At 32.9% G+C, this 23,189-nt stretch overlaps 1 protein-coding gene across 2 annotated transcripts in view; it reads left to right on the top strand.

Annotated features, from left to right (window-relative positions):
- Positions 1 to 23,189, top strand: part of ATRNL1 (attractin like 1) — a 788,891-nt gene that overhangs the window by 336,330 nt on the left and 429,372 nt on the right. For both annotated transcript variants that reach the window (XM_040486565.1, XM_040486566.1), the window contains exon 25: positions 20,274 to 20,335. In XM_040486565.1, coding sequence (XP_040342499.1) covers positions 20,274 to 20,335 — 62 coding nt within the window. The remainder of the gene's footprint in view (positions 1 to 20,273; positions 20,336 to 23,189) is intronic.

A 23,189-nucleotide genomic window follows, 5' to 3' on the forward strand; every position in this document is an offset into this window, starting at 1 on the left:
TTCTGAGATTCTTAATATTATATATTAATAATATTGATATTAATATCAGATCAACTATTTATTTCCCTCTCCCTATCTCTTAGCTTTTCTTTTAAATTTTCTGTTTTTTTTTCTCTACTTCTTCCTCCTCCATCTGGTTTTCCAGTGTGCCAATTTGTTCTATTCATATACCTATATATTCTATATTTTATATCTTTTATTACTAAATGTGATTTATTTACTTATTCATGTATAATTGAAGTATAGTTGACATTCAGTATTGTATTAGTTTTGGGTCACAACATAGTGATTTGTGATTTGACATTTATATACATTATGAAATGCTCAGCCCAAATGGAGTTTTTTCATTCTCCTTTGACATTGCTCATTTCTATTATAATTTTAAAATAAGCTTTGGAAGATAATTTGAAATTCTTGGCAAATATTCAGGCCTAGGGCTGATGGCTGTTCTGAAAAGCACTGGATATGGGAAATGGTCACCTAATGACTCTGGTGGAGCGATGTTGAAAATTTCTCAGATGGAAATCTTCAGGTCACTAGATAACTATTTTTTCTAAATTTATACCTAAACCCAGGCCTTTTTTTACAAACACTAGATGTGCATAACAAGCAACTTTCTTATCTGCCCATTTGATATATAATAGGCATTTCAAACAGTAACATACCCAAAAATATAGTTCGTGATCTAGTCACAAAAACCTGCTTGATTTCATTGTACTGTAAGCGTATGGAAGACATCCAGTCCTGGTTGCCTCACAGTAATAGGGACATTAATAAACTAGGATACATCCAGAAAAGGTAAACTACAGATGGAAATTATATCATATGAAGAAGAATTGATGAATTGAACTTTTACATGGAATGGAATTTCTATGGAATCCTAGAAAATAGAACTAAAATCAATCATTAGATGTTATAGAGAAATATAATGCAGTTTAAGGCAAAATTTCTGATTGAATAGAGTTGTCCAAAGAATGGTTTGCCAGGCTTAATGGTGACTATTCCACTTCTAAAACTGAGTAAAGGCTCTATTATAGTCATAAATATTGTAAAGAAGATATGTGTGGCTTTCTGACTATCTCTAATACTTAATGATTCAATAGTCTTAAAATCACACTATAAGATTTTACATTGTTAAATTGATGAAGAAATTTTTATACCATTTAATTATTAGAATGAAGTAATTAATGGGGCACCTGGGTGGCTCAATCAGTTGAGCATCCAACTTCGGCTCAGGTCATGATCTCACAGTCCGTGGGTTTGAGCCCCACGTCGGGCTCTGTGTTGACAGCTAGAGTCTGGAGCCTGATTTGGATTCTCTTTTGGATTCTGTCTCTCTCTCTCTCAAAAATAAATAAAACATTAAAAAGGTTTTAGAATGTAGTAATTGATGTATGTCTGATTTATGAAAAGTTTCTTTTTTAGGGGGTTGAATTTAAATGATAAAAACACTGAAAATTGCCTAATTTTAAAATGTTAAAATGTTCTCATATGAGTAGAAAATGAGATGAGTTAGACTTACATTTCAGCTTGTCACATAGAGCATTCTTTTCTGACCACACCATTCTATGTCCTTTTTTCTGGCTATCATCCGATTCCATTAGTACTTTGGGAAAAGTGGTGGACAAAACAACAGACACTATTCTGAAGGTAGCTGTACCTTGTTTGCAAACAAAAACAGAGAAGTGGATTGTTTTGTCTTGTTTTTCAGCTTTATCCCCAGCATTATTAAGATATAATTGACATGTGTAAATTTAAGGTGTACAGTATAATGTGTTAGTACATGTATATATTACAAAATGTTTACGAAAACAAGGTTAGTTAGCACATTCTTTACCCCGGATATTTACCATTTTAGTGTTGTTATGATGAGAACATTAATTTCTTTCATAGCAACTTTCACATCTGAAACATTTCTTCAAAACTGAGAGCCTTAGCTGACGGCCAGGGCCCCTGAAAATCAAACTAAAAAGCTTCTGCATAGCAAAAGAAACCATTAACGAGGTGAAGAGGTCACCTACAGAATGGAGAACATATTTGCAAATCACATATCTGATAAGGGATTAATATCCAAAATATACTCCTACAAGGCACTAGTAAAAACAAAAAACAGACAAACCGACAAAAAAACTCCAAACAACCAGTTCAGAACTGAATAGACAGTTTTCCTAGGAAGACTAACAAATAGGCAACTGTTTGGTACTCTCTACCACTTATCAACAGGGAAATGCAAATCAAAGCCATAATGAGATATCAACTCACACCTGTTATCAAAAAGATAAGAGAGAACAAATGCTGGTGAGGATGCATTGTTGGTGGGAATGTAAATTAATATAACTACCATGTACAACAGTATGGAAGTTCCTCCAGACTTTAACATAGAACGACCAAATGATTCAGCAGTTTCTTTTCTGGGTGTATATCTGAAGAGATAGCTGCATCGTCATGTTCATTGCAGCATCATTTACAGTAGACAACAAATGGAAACCACCTAGTGTCCCATCTACAGAGGAATGGATGAAGAAACTGTGGTATGCCTGTATATACAATGGAATACTATCCAACCATGACAAAGAAGGAAATTCTGCCATTGGCTACAACATGGAAGGAACTTGAAGGCATTATGCTAAGTGAAATGGATCAGTCAGAGAAATACAAATGTATGATTTTGTTTATACGCAGAGTCAAAAAATATTGAACTCATAGAAACTGAGTAGAGTGGTGGTTGCCAGGGGCTGAGGAGTTGAGGTGTGCTGGAAATGAAGGCATGTTGGTCAAAGGGTATAAACTTTCAGTTGTAGGATGAGTAAATCCCATAAATCTAATGTACATGGTGGTGACTGTAGTTAACAATACACTGTTATGTACTTGGAAGTTGCTCTGAGAGTAATTAATGTTCTCACCATAATGATGCCAACAAAATGGTAATTATGTGAAAAGTTTCTTATTAGGGACTTTCAAACTATTGTCACTTGCATACTTGTTTTAAATAGGCAGATTTTTTGGAAAGTGAGAATTCATGAAATAAAAAGAGTTTAATGCATTTTGAAGATATAGAAGTAAATGATTTCAAATTCTTTTTGACAATTAATGAACTGGATGTTATCAATGAATATGGAATATCACATATATCTATGTAAAATATTTATTATAAATGTGGATATATCTTTAGACATGGGGTGAAAATAAAAGTAAGTACAGAATTGTTTAAACTGATTTTATTATAGGGGTGCTTTGTGATCTGTTGGTTAGGCGTCCACCTTCGGCTCAGGTCATGATACCATTGTTCCTTACCTCAAGCCCTGTGTTGGGCACTGCACTGACAGTGTAGAGGCTGCTTAGTGTTCTCTCTTTTCCTCAATCTCTCTTTCTCAACATAAATAAATAAACTTAAAAAAAACGAACTTATTTTACTATGTAAAGATCCTGACTGAAATAATAGTATTTGTATTACATGTTTATTAAAATAGTTGTACTTTTCTCTTTTTTTTAATGTATATTTTATTGCAAGTTGTAATATCAAATGTGTTTTTGTTTTTTTACCCATTTCTTGTCCTTTTCCTCAATAATACCATTAAATTTTTTAAAATTTTAATAAATTATTTTATTATTTTTTAAAATATTTTAGTGTGAATTGTATGACAAACAAGCAGTCCTTGTGGTATAAAGTCTTTATTTGGGGAAAGAATGTGATAATTGCTAAGTTAAAGGACAAATTATGACCTCTCATTCTGAAAACATTGTTACTGCCAAAATCTACCAGCCCAGTGATTTTCTTTAATGTTTATGAAAGTGTCCTCAAAATTTTTCTTGAGGATTTTTATTTTTCTTAAGTTTTGTACCAAACTTTTTTCTTTTACATGGTATTATTGAGTTATATATATTATAAAAGTTTAATTCCTTTTTTTTTTTAATTTTTTTTTCAACGTTTTTTATTTATTTTTGGGACAGAGAGAGACAGAGCATGAACGGGGGAGGGGCAGAGAGAGAGGGAGACACAGAATCGGAAACAGGCTCCAGGCTCCGAGCCATCAGCCCAGAGCCTGACGCGGGGCTCGAACTCACGGACCGCGAGATCGTGACCTGGCTGAAGTCGGACGCTTAACCGACTGAGCCACCCAGGCGCCCCTAAAAGTTTAATTCTTATAGAACATCGTAAATCTTATACTTATGGAATTCTAGAAATCAAGACAATGATTTATTTTTTCTGTCAGATCATAACACATTTACCAGAGTAGGAAATTTTCAGTAGGTGACTATTTGTACACAATTATTCAGATTTTAATTTGGCCATTGAGAGCCTCTGCCATTTTAATGTATTATTTGATTAATTTATATATTTAAGAAGGCTGTTTCAATTTAATGTAAATCATTCTAGTGTTAAAAATTTTTTTCATTGTCTTCCATAGAGTATTTTATACTTTAGATTGCCAACCACTTTAACGGTCAAATATCCTTAAAAATTTTGTGACTGTGACATATAGAGCAGCAATGTTATATGATAAATACATCAATAATCTAATAATTAAGCACAATTTTTTTTTCTTTTGAAATGCTAGGAATCATGCTACTGAGTTGATTTGCATCAGTTCCTAAGTGAGATTTTATTTTGGTAACAGTTCTTCTTTATGACTTGTAATGCCATGCAGTTGAATCTTGATAATAAAAAAAGGGAAAAAATTACTACTATAACTGCAATGCTAATAACTTGAAAAACAAAAAGAGTGCACTGAGCTTAAGTACTTTGTATTCTCTTACAATAGTGCTACTCATCAACACTTATACATCACCACTTAAATTAAATTAGATTGAATCTAAATTACCTGTTTCTGAGTAAATGGGATTTGGTAATTTACTATTAAGTCAATCTGCAAACTGATGTCATAATTTAGATTTGATTTTTTTTTTTATGAGAATGATGTTAGGAATCATTCTTCAATTTGCAATTCTAATTTCCATAGTAGAGTAGGTATATCCCCTTCCTAATAATGGTTAACTTATACAGAACAAAATAGAAAAGAACAGAATACTAATGCTGATGTCTGTAAATTTTTATCACAGTGTATTAGCATTTTTGAACATATAATATTAGTCATTTGAAAACATAAGGTGGAAAGCTATTGGATAAGTAGATATTAAAGAAAAAGAGTAAGTTTTATGCGTATGGTTTGAAAAGTAAGGGTTATAGTACAAATGTGCTGATATAGGCGTGTAATTTTTTCTCAAATTACCCCTAGGACACATTATTTTATATCTCTTCCTCCTGTTATTATTATTGTTGTTGTTGCTATTTGTTATTGTTTTCCAAATAGTTGTAGGCTTTAGGAATTTATCACACATATCTTCAAACATATGTTTTCCCATTTTTAAAGCTTCAAATCTTTGTCGTTAAGCCTACGTTGGCACAATTTCAAGAAGTGGTATTGGAAATTGTTAACTAATTTTATTCATTACCTAATATATTAATTATACTAATCAGAAATTATAAATTGAGGAATATATAAAATAACACTTAAGAAATATTTTTATAGAGAGAAAGGGAAAGATTTATAACAGCTACAAAATAAAATTGGTTGTGATAAGTACAGATATTCTGGAGTTCGGAGAAGGAAGATATATCAAGTTGACACTATAATTTCAGAGTTGAGTAGTAAAAACAGTGACCGTATTATTCACAAAGCTGAAAGTATTTACTATCTGTCCCTTTGCAGAAAAAGTTAGTTAACTCCTCATTTAAATTATTCCTCTTTGGGGCACCTGGGTGGCTCAGTTGCGTAGTAGTGGGACTTGGTTTTGGCTCAAGTCCTGATCTCATGGCTTCCTGGGTTTGAGCCCCACATTGTGCAGGGCCCGCTTGGGAGTCTCTCTCTCCCTCGCTCTCTGCCCCTCCCCCACTCGTGCTGTCACTGCCTCTCCCAAAATAAATACAATTTAAAAAAATAAATATTACAACTAATACTATTCTTTATAAGCAGTAACATTGTTTGAATGGGATAAGATGGCTTAAATGTAAAATAATGGTTTTCAAAGAAAATGACTTGTAAAGAATCTTTAATCTTCCATTTGTAAAATAAATCCAAGAAGTTCAACTTTTTTATAAAAGTTATTTTTTTAATGTTTATTTATTTCTGAGAGAGAGAGAGAGCGACAGCCAGACAGACAGAGCATGAGTGGGAGGGGGGCAGAGAGAGAAGGAGAAACAGAATCCAAAGCAGGTTCCAGGCTCTGAGCTGTCAGCACAGAGCCCGACGTGGGGGTCAAACCCTTGAACTAACTGTGAGATCATGACCTGAGCCAGTGGGATGCTTAACCAACTGAGCCACCTAGGCACCCCTATAGAAGTTATTTTTAAAAAGTCATTAATTTTTCTTTGAAGTTTAATTAAACTCTTTAAAAAAATTTAATGTTAATTTTTAATATTGTATTTCTTTTAGTAGTTCTTTTAATATCCATATGACCCCATAGATATTTTTAGATATTTGTCATCATAAGAAAATTTGATTTTATAAACTGCTGTGATATTTATATATTGTAGAGCAAACAATTTTCTTTCTTTGCAATCTTACTTATTTTTAATACTATAATAATTTTTCATTAGATTATGTACTTTCATTGTATATTGTTGGAAATTTGAAGTTTAAAAAATAATATAGTGATAAATATCTTTTTATGGATTCATTTTATTTTGGTAAATTTGTGCTGACACTTTTTCTATTTCTTCTATGGAGTCTAGTCTGGTTATGCACTGTATATTTAATAGGATACTGAATTTTTTTTTGCTTGGAGGTCTACAGATTAAACTGAATTCTTTTTTTAAAAATCTGTCTTTAATGTTTATCTACCTTTGAGACAGACAGAGACAGAGTGTGAGCGGGGGAGGGGTAGAGAGAGAGGAGATACAGAATCCGAAGCAGGCTCCAGGTTCTGAGCTGTCAGCACAGAGCCTGATGTGGGGCTTGAACTCACGAACCGTGAGATCGTGACCTGATCAGAAGTCGGATGCCCTGCCTACTGAGCCACCCAGGCGTCCTAAACTGTATTCTTTTAATATTCTTCTCTTTCAGTGGTTATTTTTTCCTTTTCATTTATTTTACTGTATATTTTTACTTTTTCCGTTTGTTTTGATGAATTTACCTTACAGTGTTCCCCTTTTGTTGTTTTCAAAAGTAGGATTTTGGTTTAATTAAGTGTCTTGTTCTATTTTTGCATCATTAATGTTTAGTTTTAGCTTTATGATTTCTTTTTATTTTTCCTTGGCTATCTTTTGGTTTACTCTGTGGTTCCTCTTATACTTTTTACAGCTGAGGTTTTCACTTATTTTAACTCTTTAATTTTTCTAATTACAGTATCACTGCTTTAAATACATCATAGATTCCTTTATTTTCATGTTTTTTCATTATTTTTGAGAAATCATATAATTTTGATTTGTTTTGCCTCTTCTACTTAGACTTGACTACCAGAAAGTTTAAAAAATTTTTTTCCATATGTCAGAGCCTCTTTGTTTTGTGTATTTGTAATTTCAAGTCAATGCATTGTAATCAGAATATTGTTTGCCATATTGTTATTGAATTAAGGTCTCTTAAATTAGTATTTTCTATCTATGTTTCCTCTCTTCTCCTGTGGTGTTTTGTCATAGAGTGTTATGTTATTTGATCCATTGCTATGATTATTAGTAATATCATGTCTTCAAATATGAGTATTACATCCCGCTATGAATTCTGGCTTTAATATTTAAAAGTGCCCTTCTTTTTCAAGTTTAGTGCTTCTTGGCTTGACTTACACTTTGTCTAATATTATCTCTTTCTATGCTTTCTTTATTGTTTTCATATGTTTGATAAACTTTTCTTAATCTCTTCACTTGTAGCCATATTAAATCATTTTATTTTAGGTATTATATATATTTTTATAGCATTTAGTTAGGTCCTGCTTTGTGGAACAATTTGGAAATATTTTTCTCAAATAGACGAGTTAAGGACATTCACATTTATTGATGTAACTAATAATATGATGTAAAATATGACATAATATTTGATATAAGATGGCTTTGTAAAATTTTTATCACTTTTAAAATTTGCATATCATCATTTTGGTGTCCATTTCAGTTGTTTTAGACACATACGGTTATGTAATCATCACCACAAGCAAGTTATGGAATATTTCCATCACTCCTCCAATGTCCCTCGTATAGCATATTTATAGTCAGTCTTTCTTGTCACTACTAACCTTGAAAACCACTGATCTATTTTCTGTCCTTATGATTTTGTGTTATGACTTTATTAAAAAGACCATTTATTAAGTAGAGCCCTGGAGTGTAAGATGATGAGCTTAGTTCAGAAAAAGACCATCAGGGAACTGAAATAGGGAAGTTTAGTACAGGTCCTGGAATAAATGCATGACATGCCTCGAGGGGCCACGTGCAAAGGTCAAGGCAGGGTGCAGGCAGTAGGAGCAGCAGAACCTGGGGCACAGACCTTTATTAGAGTCCATGAGTGGAGTGCTTTGAGGTTCCCAGGCTAAGGCTGGACTGGTCAACTCAAAACTATACAGAAGGGTTTTGGAAGGTTTTGTGGGGGTCTTGTCTAAGGGGAGTACAAGGAAAAGGTCCTGCGAGGCAGAGAGAGACTGTTTATCACAAAGGCCAATGAGGAAGTCATATAGGAACTTACATTTAGTTATGACTCTGTCGGCCCTTATGTACAGCTCACACTTGCACGAGGGGCTAATGTCAGTTTAAGGCCCCATGAGCTACTTGGCCACAAAATTAATGCTATGGCAAAAATACCATGGAGTAGGTTAGCTAAGGTCTTTTACCTTTTATAAAATGACATAAAATTTGCATCACATGGTATATAGACTTATAGTCCTATTTCAGTAGTATTTCTAAAAATTTTGCCTTTATTAAGTCATAATTTACACACAGTCAAATGTATTCATTTGAAGTGCATGGTTTTATGGATTCGGCAAATATACACAATCATGTAATCTCCACTACAATCAAGATATCAAAGTTTCATCAACCAAAAATTTTCTTTGCATACCATTTCCGTTAATCATTTCTCAGTGGCCCCAGACCCTAGTAGGAAACTGGTCTACTTTCTGTCATTATAGATTTGCCTTTCTCTAATTTTCATATCATGGAATTAAATAGCATATATTTGTTTTACAGTATATTTGAGATTACTCAAGTTGATGTCTGGGTAAACATTTTATTCCTTTTTATCATTGAATAGTATACCATGGATGGATATATAATAATTTATTTATCCACTCACCAGTTGATGAATTTTGGGGCTCTGTCCAGTTTGGGGCAATTATTAATGAAACAACTATAAATTTTCACATACAGGTTTTTTTTTTGTGAGTGTATGTTCTCATTTTATCTATATGTAGGACAGCTAGGTCATATTGTAATTGTATGTTTACTTTTGTAGAAACTGCCAAACTATTTACCAAAATTGTTGCACAATTCTGCATTTCCATTAGTAATGGATTAGCATTCTAGTTGCTTCTATCTTCAATAGTACCTGGTGTTGTCAATTTTGTTGTTTTGATTTTAGCTATTCTAAGATATGTGAATGGTAGTTTGTTTTTAATTTGATTTTTCCTGAAGACTGTTTTTACTGTTTTGAGAGTTCTTTATATATTCTGGATACAAGTCCTTTGTCAGATGTGTTGCAATATTTCTTCCCAGATTATTTCTTGTTGTTTTTTTGTTTGTTTGTTTGTTTTTTAGGGGTTTTTTTTGTTCTTTTAACACTCTTTCAAAGAACAGAAATTTTTAATTTTAGTAAAATCCAATTTATAAGTTTCTCTTTTTAAGTGGATCATGTTTTTGGTGTTATATCTAAGAAATCCCTGCCTAAAGCAGTTAAAAAGGATTTTTCTCCTGCAATTTTATAATTTTTATGATTTTATTTTATAATACTGTTTTTTTACATTAAGGCCTTTGATTCATTTTGAATTGCTTTATATGTTTCAATGTATGGGCTGACATTTACTTTTTATATTTGGATGTCTAATAGTTTCAGCACTATTTATTAAACAGTATTCTTTTCTTTGTTGAATAGCCTTAGAACCTTTGTCAAAAATCAGTTGATTCTGTTTGTGTACATTTATTTCTAGATTATCTGTTCCATTCAGATATGTGTCTATCTTTTCATCAGTTCGTATTGCCTTGGTTACAATAGCTTTTTTGTAACTATTGAATCAGATAGTGTGAGTCTTTCAGTTTTGTTCTTGTTTTCAAAATTGTTTTGGCTATTCCGCTTTCTTTGCCTTCCCATATAATACTAGAATCTCCTTTTCTTTTAATTTCTGTAAGAAATTCTTCTGAGATTTTGATTATGATTGCATGGAATTTATATGTCAGAATTGACATCATAATTCTATTGAGTCTTGTAATTCATGACTACAGTATATCTCCATTTATCTAGGTCTAATTTGATTTCTTGTGTTAGTATTGTATAATATTCAACATATGTTTTTGCATATATTTTATCAGACTTAAGTAATTTCACAGTTTTTGATACTGTTATAAATTGAATTTTTTCACTTTTATTTTCAATGGTTTATTTTTAGTATGTAGCAATGCAATAGATTTTGTATTCCATGAAGTTATTAAATTCGTTTATTATTTATATTAGTTTGGGGGATTAAAAATCATGCTGTCTGAAAATAGAATATTATTTCTTCCTTTACAGTTCTTTCCAAAATTTTTTTCTTGTTTTATCTCACTGGTAAGAGGTTCAGTGTGTTATTGAGAAGTTGTGAAAGCAGACATTCTTGCTTTGTTGCCAATGCCAAAGGGAAAGCATTCCATCCTTCACCATTGCATACTATGTTAGCTAAAGGGTTTTCAAAAGTTCTTTAGAGTAGTTTTCTTGTGCACTTATTTTACTGAGTTTTTTTTTTTTTTAATTAAGACTGATGTTGAATTCTTTCAGATATTTTTTCTGTATCTATTAGAATGATTTTTTGGTAATTCACTTTTAGTCTTTAGGCTTGGTAAACTACATTGATTAATTTTGAATGTTGAACTGGGTTTGCATTTCTGGGATATACCACAGTTGGCATTGATTTATTATCCTTTTTATATATTGCTGGGTTCAGTTTGCTGATATTTATTGAGGATTTTATTCTGCTATTATATTAATGAAAGATATTTCTGTCTAGATTTTTTTCTTACGTTTGGTTTTGTTATCAGGGTAATGCTGGTTTCATAAAACAAATGTTAATAAAAGTGTTATCTCCTTGTCTATGTTCTAAAAGATTTGTAGATATGATGCTACTTCTTACTTAAATATTTAGAATTTTCCAATGAAATCATATGCCTATAGTTGATTATTTGGTGTTTTGGTTTTGTTGTTTAAAGGTTTTAAATGAGAAATCTAATATGCTTAATAGTTACAATACTATTTAAGTTATTTATTTTTTCTTAAGGGAGCTGTGATATTTCGTGTATTGCAGTGAAGTTTTCCACTTTGTCAAGGATATTTAATTTATGGCCATTAATTTATTTGAAAAATTATCTTATCCTTTTCTGTAGGGTCTATAATAATGTCCCATCTTTCATTCCTGATGTTGGTAATTTGTGACTTCTCTCTTTTTTCTTGATCTGACTAGAGACTTACTAACTTTATTGATCTTTTGGAAGAACCAGCCTCTCTCTCTGTGTATGTATGTATATGTATATGTGTGTGTATATATGTATGTATATATATGCTATTAATTATATATTAATGTAATATGTATAATATAATATAACATATTATAATATATATGGAACATACAGTAAAACCTTGGTTTGTGAGCATAATTCATTCTGGAAACATTCTTGTAATCCAAAGCACTTGTATATCAAAGCGAATTTCCCCATAAGAAATAATGATTCATTCCACAACCTAAAAATATTCATATAAAAATGATTACAACACTATAGTATAATATAAAATAATAAGGAAAATACAAAATATAAAGAAAAATAAACAAATTAACCTGCATTCACCTTTGAAAACCTTTGTGGCTGGTGTGAGGGAGACAAGAGAGAGGAAGTTATTGTTTAGGACGACTTTCACTATCAGCATCACTGCTATCTATTGGCCCAGTGGAATCTTTTTCTTTTCATGAAGAATTTAACAAGGAACCTATCCAAGGACACTTGCCTTTGCCTCCTTTTGAGGATTTCACGGAAATGTGATACTGGATTGTCATGAAATACATTCATTGCTTGCACTGCCACAGCCTTACTGGGGTGTGCTTTTCTACAAAATTTTGCACTGTTTCCCACATTTTACACATCTCCATAATCTCATTTGCAGTGAGGGATTCTTCTGCCTTTTCCTCTTCCCCCTCCACAGACGTAATGCAGACGTAGACTTATAGAATCTTGCAGTTTTGGCCACTCTCATACCTCACTGGTACTTCTTGATGATTTCCTTCTTTACTTCCACCGTAATTATCTCCTTCTTCTTACTGCGCTTATTTTCAACCATTTCGGCTTGGGGGCTATTGTATACTGATTACAGTACAATATTAATAAACTCTTGTCATATACTGTATTTAACATAACTGGCAATAAGGCAGCAGAGGAAAGGGTCTATATCTGCAGGCAGCCTGACCTACAATTAAGCAAAGCATTCCTAAGCTTACTCTTGTATGGAAAAGCAAAGGCCTGTCCGTAGGTGCTTTGAAGTGACAAAAAATACACTAATGCCAGTTGTGGGCATTTTCCAATGTTCTGAAAAATCACGGACTTCTGCCAAACACCATGGCCTGAGACCAAGCATCTGAGCATGGGAGACAATCACCCATAATCTTGCAGTGAATGAGAGAGAGAGAGAGGGAAGTACCATTGGCTCAATTGTGATCATGTGATGTTTGGCATCACGTATTACTCATACTGCAAGACATGGCTCATTTATCAACTTAAAATTTATTAGAAATGTTTGCTCATCTTGTGAAACACAGAACAAGTTACTTGCAATCCAAGGTTTTACTGTATATGGAATATATATGGAATATATGGAATATTCCTCTGTCTGATGAAAGCCATCTTAAAAACATGTACAGGGGCGCCTGGGTGGCGCAGTCGGTTAAGCGTCCGACTTCAGCCAGGTCACGATCTCGCGGTCCGTGAGTTCGAGCCCCGCGTCAGGCTCTGGGCTGATGGCTCGGAGCCTGGAGCCTGTTTCCGATTCTGTGTCTCCCTCTCTCTCTGCCCCTCCCCCGTTCATGCTCTGTCTCTCTCTGTCCCAAAAGTAAATAAAAAACGTTGAAAAAAAATTTTAAAAACATGAAAAGACATCAGTATGAACTCATGTTTAGCTTCATATGGATACGGATGCTTATATGTATAGAAATATTTATAGATATGTGTGTATATACACAGGTTAGCACACACACACATATTTCCTTGTTCTGTGGGCTCAGCCTAGAGACAATGACAACATAGTAGCAATGAGCAAACCTACTGCCTAGGGTTTGGTTTCTGATACCATCCTCATGTAAAGAAACTCCTTGGAGGAAATAGTTGATTCAAGGACTAGTGTAGCAAATTACACAGGAGATCCTGGAGTATCTTGTACTGCTAGAAAGTAAGGAAGCATTAAAACAAAAAACAAAACACACAACTATGGGAATATGTCAAAAGGACACCAGAACCAAATGAAAGAACTCACAATGGCTAAAGCTGGAACAGTTTCAACAACAAAGTAAGGTAATATTGGATCATACTGCAAAGTAGAAAATAGATATACATGAGTCCATAGTGATATAAATAAATCATTAAATAAATAAATGGTCAAACTCCATGTTTCCAAATAGTTTATGTAGATAGCATGTACCAAAGAAGGTAGCCTATAATTTCCCACTTAAATGTACATGAGAACTTCCTCCCAAAGAGTACAATATGGGAAAGTAGTAAAAAAGAGTAATTTTACAGAGAGAAACCAAAACTTGACAAACACTCTTTCAGCCAGGTCACCAAGGTTACCGTCAGCAGAAATACGTCACACTGATAGTCTATACCTTTGGTATGAAGTGACAAAAATTGCACTTAATCTCTGTGCTTTTCGTTTCAAAAACCCATAACCTCAGTCTAATCATAAGAAAAACACTTTACAAATGCTGCTTGATGTGCATTCTACCAAATGCTTTACTATTACTCCTCAAAACTGTGAAAATAATAAAAAAGAAAGAAAGTCTGAGAAACTGTCATAGCCAAGAGGAGCCAAAGGAGACATAACGAGTGACTAAATGTTATCTGGTATCCTGGATGTGATCCTGGAGTAGAGAGAGGACATCTGAATGCAGTATAGACTGTGGTCAATAATGATATCAGTATTAGTTAGGGGAGTGTGGAACTGTGAAGAGGGGAATTATAGAAACCTTTTTCATTTTTAAAAAGAGCATTTTGTCAGCTAGGTGAGGAGTGACCAGAGGGGTATGATGTAAAGACAGAGAAACCAGGTAAGTTTTTGCATTAATGCCAGGGGGAAAGTACTTCACTAAGATAATTAATTTGCTTTAAAAAGAATTAAACCCATTAAATTTTATAAACAATATTCAAGAATTTATAATCAGATCAATATGTGTAATATTTAGACAGACTTGTCTGTATGTTCATCCCACATATCTTTATCCAGAAATAGGTTTTATTACATTCATTTTACATTTAGCCCTGTATTTTGAAACATTACTTTGTAAGGAATGGTACATATTATATTAATAAGGAGCGTGCTAATTATCGGTAGGAAGTTTATGCTGATCCGGAATAGATTGTCATAGTTGGTTTTATCCAGTAATAGCTAATTTAAACCCTAGTCTGCTTTTATTTACTTGAAAAAATTGATTAAATGAAAACTCAAGATCTTGAATTGCTTGCCTGAAACATAGCTTGTCGTTGACATGACTAGGTGACTAACTTCCATTATGTAAGTGTGCTTTTATGTCAGCATTTTGAAAGACTGTGATCCAAATAATAGTTTGAGGAACTGCTCTTTTAATTTCAGTTTGTTAGATGAACGTGATAATTTCAGCACATCCCTTTATATTTTCATTTTTGTTTATCCCATATTATATCAGGGTTTATTTATGGCAGGCTGACATTTTGCACGAACACACTATTTTGTCCTTCAAGTTAACATTTTCTTCTCTCTTACAAATTCTGACATTTGTGGTAAATATCAAGCTATTAATCTCCTTCTGTATCCAAAGGCATTTAATGCAGCTTTCTTCATCCAATCATAAACTCAAAATGTTGATCATTATTATTAGTTAATGAAAAATATAGCATATCTTAACTTCAAATTTTAGATTTTAGACATGTTTTCAATATGAATTTGCAATGTAAGATCAAATGATCAAAATATATTATCATCATTGTTGCCATAGTTTCAGCTAACTCTGTTTCTTAGCATGTCACTAAATTGTTTGGAGGCTGTTTAAAAACATGAGAAAAATTAAGATATTATGAGATTTTTCCATTTTCCCATAATTAATCTCTTAATTTTGAATAAATTTCTTTGAATAATTATTAAATATCTTAAATAACATCCTTATAGAAAAAGGAATTTCGGTGGTGCATTTATGCTGGCTAAAGTTTAAAACTAACTTTAAATGCACCTTGAGTAAACTTGTCATATTTTTCATGGGAATGACCACAGAACCAAAATAGAACATATTGATTATCTTCAAAGGGCCATGTTCTAGCAATGGCATCAACCAATAGAAATCTTTCCAATTAGACCATTATAGAATTTAGGGTCAGAAATATTCTGTATCCTCAGGAGATATACTCTCAGGGACACTACAAATTTAGGGTGTTGTTACTGTTATTGATTTGACTCACTGTTTTTTATTTTTTAATTTTTTTTAATTTTTTTTTGTTTTTTAAATAAAATTGGCTAAATGATCACTCTTTTAAGGCAGTCTAATTTTTTTTTTTTGGTTTAAAAAATAATGTTTCACGTAATGCAACCTATATTGGATAAGGAGATTGTAGTCTGATCTAATTCACCTGAGAGAAATTTATAGAAACCAACATAGTTAAGAATAGTTAAAGATGTTTACTGTTGAAATTAAGAAGCTGAGGTAAAAATACATAGCAAGAAATCATTTTTGATATCTCAGTTCCAAAATATTGTAGCTAAAATTGTGAATGGTAGATCTTATAAAATTTTTCTTTGATTAAAAATAAAGAAAAATTTTTATACAAGGATCACATTTTACAAGACTCCTGAACTTTATAATAAATGTCAATTTTATAAGTAAAAATAGTATTTTATGATCTGTAATTAGTAGGCAATTATAATCTGTATGAATACTGATTTGTGAAAGAAATTTAAATGGATAAAAACTTTAAAACTGTTTTTCAGAATAACATCTGTACCAGCTTCCTCTCATGGATCTTAAGACTATATGAAGTCCTAAGAATACTCTTTTGTTAAATTTTGCTATTAAATGTATTCATGTTTTCAGCAAAGTTTTATTAAGTGCTTGCTAGGTACCAAATGCTGTTCTAGGTACTGGAACAGGGTTATGAACAAGATGAACAAGGCTGCTCTTCTCACAGAGCTTACGTTTTAGTGGAGAAAGACATTTTAACTAATGATTTAATTAATGATTATAACTTGTAAAATAAGATAGTTTCAGATTGAAGTATAGAAGAAATAAGTTCACACAAGAGTCTGGAGTAAGGGAGACGGCACCTACTTCAGAGAGTGTTTGAGAGAAGTGTGATATTTGGGGTCTTATCTGGATGATACAGAGTCAGCCACATGAAGATCTGTTGCTCAACTTCACTTAGAATGGTTCTCCCTCTGTTTATCCTTATTCCTTTCCCTGTGGGCCTTCCAGGTTCATTGAAAGGATCCTGGAGCTGCTGGATTCTGTTCTAGATAGAGAAAAACCCAGGACAGCAAGATGCATCTGAACCTAATGCTGTGTTTCATATTTTTCTGCTACCCCTCCCTTTCCTCCTGTCGCTTCCCAGCACTTTTGCACACTTTTACACACCAAGGAGTGATTTCTTGTCTTACATACGTTAGTATAAAAAATAGGATACGTTTTAAAACTGAAGTATAGTTGACACGCTATGTTACCAAAATATAGGATACTTTTAATGTTTTTATCCCCATTAGCACTTAACCAAGTTCTAATACACTATGTAGTTTATTATTACTGTTTTTGTCCTCCCTCACCAACACCATTAAGAATTTTGATGTTATTTTTCACTGATGCATCCAAGGACTTGGTGTGGTATTCAGAATGTAGTAGATACTAAGTGAAATATGCGATGGATGAATAAATTGGCTCCTCGTATGAGGGGATCTGCTTGAATTAGAGTCTGCTTGGCTTTGTTCACCAATGATAGCAAATGCTCCTTGGATCTGCCTTCCATTTCTAGAATCGGTCCAATGTCATTATTAAGCCTGTGGCTACGTGTGAGCTGTCTGACAGTGTTTTCCATAGGTTGTGTCCTGTAGAATTTCCTGTAGAAAGTTTCAGGGGGAGCAACCTTTTGAAAGATTTGCACAGTGCTTGGTAATGCCGACTTCCCTTTTGAACAGACAATACAGGATACTTTCAACTTGAGGCAGAAGCACCCCGATGATACGCTGAGTACAGAGATTGCTTCTGCCAAGTCTGCATTTCCTCTTGGGCGCGTTTATGTTAACAGATATGTTACTTTAGGGTCTCTCTTGCTTCTGTTTTTAAGGCAGTTTGTATTTCAGATACACTTTCTGACACAGACCTCCGCCATCAATTTTGTATCCCATCATTATGCTCCTCATTGTGAAAGGTAGTAGAGTGTTGTCTGTAACAAAAGTTGGTCAGGGTCTTTACTTCAGTCCTTTACTTCATGTTCAAGCATTACACTGTCACCTAATTTGTGAAGAAATGCAGTATTGTTTTGGCATATTGGAAAATGTGTTAATTTGGCAAGTCTAGGTGTCTCATCACCCTGCTAGTGGAATCCCGGATTATCCTCTACAGACAAGCTGTAGTCAAATATTAGTCATATTTATTGTGAAAGCTTTTTCTTCTTTTATATTAATAGGTATAGGTAGATAATATAGTTGAAGTTTTGAAATGTTTTAGTGCTTTAGTTCATGATTATAACTTGTAGGTCCTTCCTTTAACTCCTACTTTATTTAGTCAGACATTCTTTGGGAAAATGTAGAATATTGTAGGTATTTTCATGTGTATTAGTGTTTTGTTTACTTGTCTTAAAGATATTTTTGTTCCAAGGTACTTAATAATGCAGGCCCAGAAAGGGCAAGATCTGTTCCCAACTTACTCTTACGGACAGTCACCTGGGAAGAAAATTCATTTGTAATTTTTCCATTAAAAAAATATTTTTTCTTAGATTTTTTAAGACATTTTCACCTATAACCAATCTCCTACAGCAATTATCTTTCCTCAGTCTCTGTATAAGTGCTTTGTAATTCTTCAAATGCTTAGAAGTTTTTTTGGAAATGAATGCCACTATATTTAAAACATCTTGTATACACCACAAATTTAACCATCTTCTCAACTGGCTACAATTCTTTATTTTATATAAGAAATACTGATACTCCTTATTTAGATTGCCATTTAAATTCCTTGGTGTTATTTCTTTGCACTGAAAGCTGGATAATTGTAAGGCTCATCTCTTTTGTATTCCTTTACCTGATGGATTATATCTTCCTCTGCCTTTTGTCCAATGTCTAAAATTTATTTTCAAAAACTTTGCATACTTTTCTAGTTGTTTAAGGAAGTAGAGATATCCCTTTTACTCCATTTTTACTGGAAGTGAAAATTCACTGCCATGGTTTTGAATGATTTTCATAAAAGATTATTAAAGGAAAAAGAGATTTCAGTACCTTGATGGTTTAGATTCAGCTGTCTTGGAAAATTCATTTATGTTGACCATCTCTTCTATACATGATGTAAAAGTATAATAATATTTATTATACCTGCTACGTAGCAGATATTATGGCAAGAATGTTATTTTTATTAATTCAGTTAATCTTTCCTCTAGCACTATGAAGTAGGTACTTTTATTTTGACCTTTCACATATGGGACAGCTGAGACACAAATAAGTTAGTTTTCCAAAATATTTACACCTAGTAAGTGGAAAGGTAGATTTCAAAATCAGAAATTCTCCATTTAGATACTGCATTATTGACTAATACACTATACAGTACTTCCTGAGTATTGTGTTACAGTATAATCTATGTTAGCAGAAATGCAGAACAACTTTAGTTTATTGACTAGTTTCACCTCTCAGAATTCATTTCTTTCTTTTTTTTTTATGTAGTTGTTTAAGAGAGACAGAGACAGTGCAAGCAGGGGAGGGGCAGAGAGACAGGGAGAATCCCAAGCAGGGTCTGCACTGTCAGCACAGAGCCCGACTCCAGGCTTTAAGTCACGAAACTATGAGATCATGACCTGAGCCAAAATCAAGAGTCAGAAGCTTAACTGACTAAGCCACCCAGGCACCCCTCAAAGTTCATTTCTTAATAACATGAAATTATAAAATGAAGTGACATATATTATTCTCTGAGTAGAATATGACAAAATAGTTGTATGCACACATATAGCTTGTCTTGACAAAAATATATGGGAGGGGGACGCCTGGGTGACTCAGTGGCTTAAGTATCCGACTTGATTTTGGCTCAGGTCATGATCTCACTGTGAGCTTAAGCCCCATGTCAGGTTCTGTGCTGAGAACATGGAGCCTGCTTAGGATTTTCTTTCTTCCTCTCTCTCTGCTCCTCCCCTACATGCTGTCTCTCAAAATAAATAAACTTAAAATATATATGTGTGTGTCTTTGTATGTATATATACATATAAATATATACATAAAGATAAATTCTCCATATCCTTAACAGAGTTGAAATTTATTTTTTCGGCTTATAAGCAATTATTACCTGTACTGATACAAACTGTGATCATTATTAAATGTAGAAACTCATTTACATGTTTTAGTTACACACATTTAATGTCAGAATTGCACATGAAACTTAGCATACATTCTTGAAGTAATTTCATAATAGTTTTCTAAAATCATTTAATGTAATAGCCTATGTAAGGCCATCATTGTCGGTTGTTGACTTTATTAGATGTTCTAGATGAAGTTTTGATTTCAGCCTATATGATTTATAGTATAATGATACAAATCTTTTGACGATTTAAAAATACTATATTTACAAATGCCATGAAACTCACCACAGATATTGGAGAACAACATAGATTAAGTTTCAAACTTTCTTTTATTTTGATCTTGCAGATTGCATTCTCACAACACAACACAATCATGGATCTTGTGCAGTTTTTTGTCACCTTCTTCAGGTAATTTGCTTTTACTGACTTCAAATTTATTAAACCTGTATTCTGATAATGTTCTATCAACCTGTTTGGTAATTTACCAAGTCTTTAACCTTAAAACATCAATGCTGTGTCTTGAATAGCTTCATATACTTAAATATATAACAGAGCAGAAGAACCATACTTGAAATGTACTTTTCAAGATTATTTTGCTGTTGGACTATATAATTGCTAATGGAATCAGTGGAAAGAAGATAACTTTGTGTTCCTGTCACATAAGTAATTAAAGCCTACTTTAATTAATGAAATTAGCAGCATAGTCACTATATTGATTAGGTACATCTCCTACTGTTAATTCAATTTTTTGTCAGGTAATTATCATATGTGCTTAGCAATGTGCTAAAAATCTGTAGAGAGTACATTTTCTGTCCTCAATGAGCTTGTAATCTGGAAATACTAAATACAACTTTGAATAGAGCATCATCCCTAAAATATTTGTTATTTGAGATATTAACAGTAAGTTCATAAAACGTTTCCATGATTAAACAAGTTTGGAAAATACGGCTCTTTTAGTTTGTAACTGACATTACTTCTACTGACATTGCAAGAATTTTTTTTCCTTAGAGATTTTAATGTGCTAATTTGCTACGTATCTTTCTAAAAAGAAGGTAGAGCTTGTAGCCCTTCATAAAATGTGAAAACTCTTTTTGGGGAACATCTATTATTAATTCCATGGGATGTAAATAAAGAAACCTTGGATTGGGAGAAAAATTGAGTCATTGATAGGATATCTGTGTTATGGCATCTTAGATCATCTGTAGAGGAAGGGATATTGCTTTTGTTAATATGATTGCTATATGTACAGGTTGTGCTGGTGCGCTGGGTGCCTTCATGCAAATTAGACAATTTTGGCAGACATAGCCCTACATTATGGCATACAACTTTACCGAGTGCAGTATGAATTTGGACTCTACTCACCAAGTTGGCTGGACTGCCTTATGCAGTGAAACCTGTACAACCAGATCCTTGATATGGTTGATATGCTAAGCACTTTCTTAAATGCCACAGTAACAATTATTGGTTATCTTGTCCAGACGCCCCTCCAATACTTAAATTCCTAAAGCCTTTCCCGTAGGGAAGGGCTGGATAGTAAATATTTCAGGATTTGTGGGCTGTACTGTCTCTGTTGCAAACATTCTGCTACAGTACTAAACTGACATAGCCAATAAGGAAACAAATGGGAGTGGCTCTGTTCCAATAAACCTTTATTACAAAAGCAGCTGGTGGGCTGAATTCTGCCTGCAGACATAATTTGCCCAACCCCTCATCCAGCTTATGCCCCAATGCCTTCAATGACGAAAATGCATCATCTCCTGAGATAACATTTTCTATCTTCAGATAACTAATTGTCCTTTGTAATTGAGATGAAATCTGTCTCCCCATAATACCACTTCTCATTCATCCATACAGCCCAACACATAGCAAGTCTAATCTCTCTTCTGCATTTATAGCCCTTCAGTTTTCTAAACTCTTTTTTCCAATTTACGTATTCCCTATGTATCCAGTTCTGTTGTCAAAACCTTTGCTACATCGGTCACTTTGCCCTGAAAACAATCATGTTTGTCTACGTCCCTTTAAAAGTTGTAATTTCCAGAATTTAACAGTATAAACATATTTATCACTAACATGTGTGCCTACTTAAAATTTTCCCCTTAAAAAATGAAATAAGAGAGTGTCTTAAATATATTTAATGTTTTATGACTTTGTATTTCTGAGTATAAGAGGATTTTAGAGCTATTAACTAAGTTACAGTGTGTTTTGGGAAAGTATTAGAAGTTATAATCAAACAAGCATTATTTACTGCATCAAAATAAAACTTTTTCCATGCAGAAGGGCGTGAATAGAAATATACAGAAAAGTTCAGCTCTGTATAAAAATTCACAAAGTTAAATATATATGTAAATTATTTAAGTGTTTAGGGTTTTATTTTAAGCTTTTGAATTTGTATGCATATTTAAGTTCAATAGCCTTTTTATTAAGTAAAATAAGGCTAGTGTTAATGTGTACCATGTCTTAGAGATGATCCTATTTATTATGTTGTCATCATGGGCAAAGTGAAATAAAATATTCTAACTGTTGTGTGAGATAAAATATATTTGATGTGTTTTTTTGTCATTTAAATTTCTTTCAGTAGTGAAATGTAAATTAGTTTTAAAATCTTATTGTTAAGAAAAAACATGGACAGAATATTTTAAAGGTTTTTTTTTTTTTTTTTAAATAAAGCCACTGCTAAATTTTAAAAGAGAGCTTTCAACAGGTCAGCATTTCTGGACAATCTTCAATCAGGCCCTGTTATTGCTATTGCTGTTTCTAACTGAGTTACTGAAATAGCAGAGGTGAATGTGCCAGCTTTTCAGTTTAGACATGATTCTATGAAGGCCAGTTCTCAAACTCTGTCAGTTTTTACCTTTATGTTAGGCATAGTTCTGATGGTAAGTATAATTGGGCAAGTACTAGGAAGATCATTTATAGGCATAGCCTGGCTCTGATCTTAGCTTTCTATTCTATCATAAGTAGGTCTTAGTAGGTGGAAATCTCAGTCCTTTCTTATATAGAATTAAAGGATTTTGTTGTTGTGAGAGTCTGTAGTATAACATAATGAAGGATTAGAAAACTGAAAGGCATTATTTTAAGAATAAATGTTTTTTTTCTGGTATGTGAAAGAGAAAAGTCTTTGTGAATCTTAAAAGTCTGAAAAGTCTAAATTATTTATTGTAAAAGAAGTTAAGCCTGGTAAATTCAATGGAGATATAGTAGGCCCCTGTACCATTTAGATATACTGATATACTGATATACTGCCCCGTACCATTTAGAATTT

Source organism: Herpailurus yagouaroundi, unplaced genomic scaffold (assembly GCF_014898765.1).
Source record: "Herpailurus yagouaroundi ecotype Mexico unplaced genomic scaffold, PumYag 163, whole genome shotgun sequence".
NCBI lineage: Eukaryota > Metazoa > Chordata > Mammalia > Carnivora > Felidae > Herpailurus > Herpailurus yagouaroundi.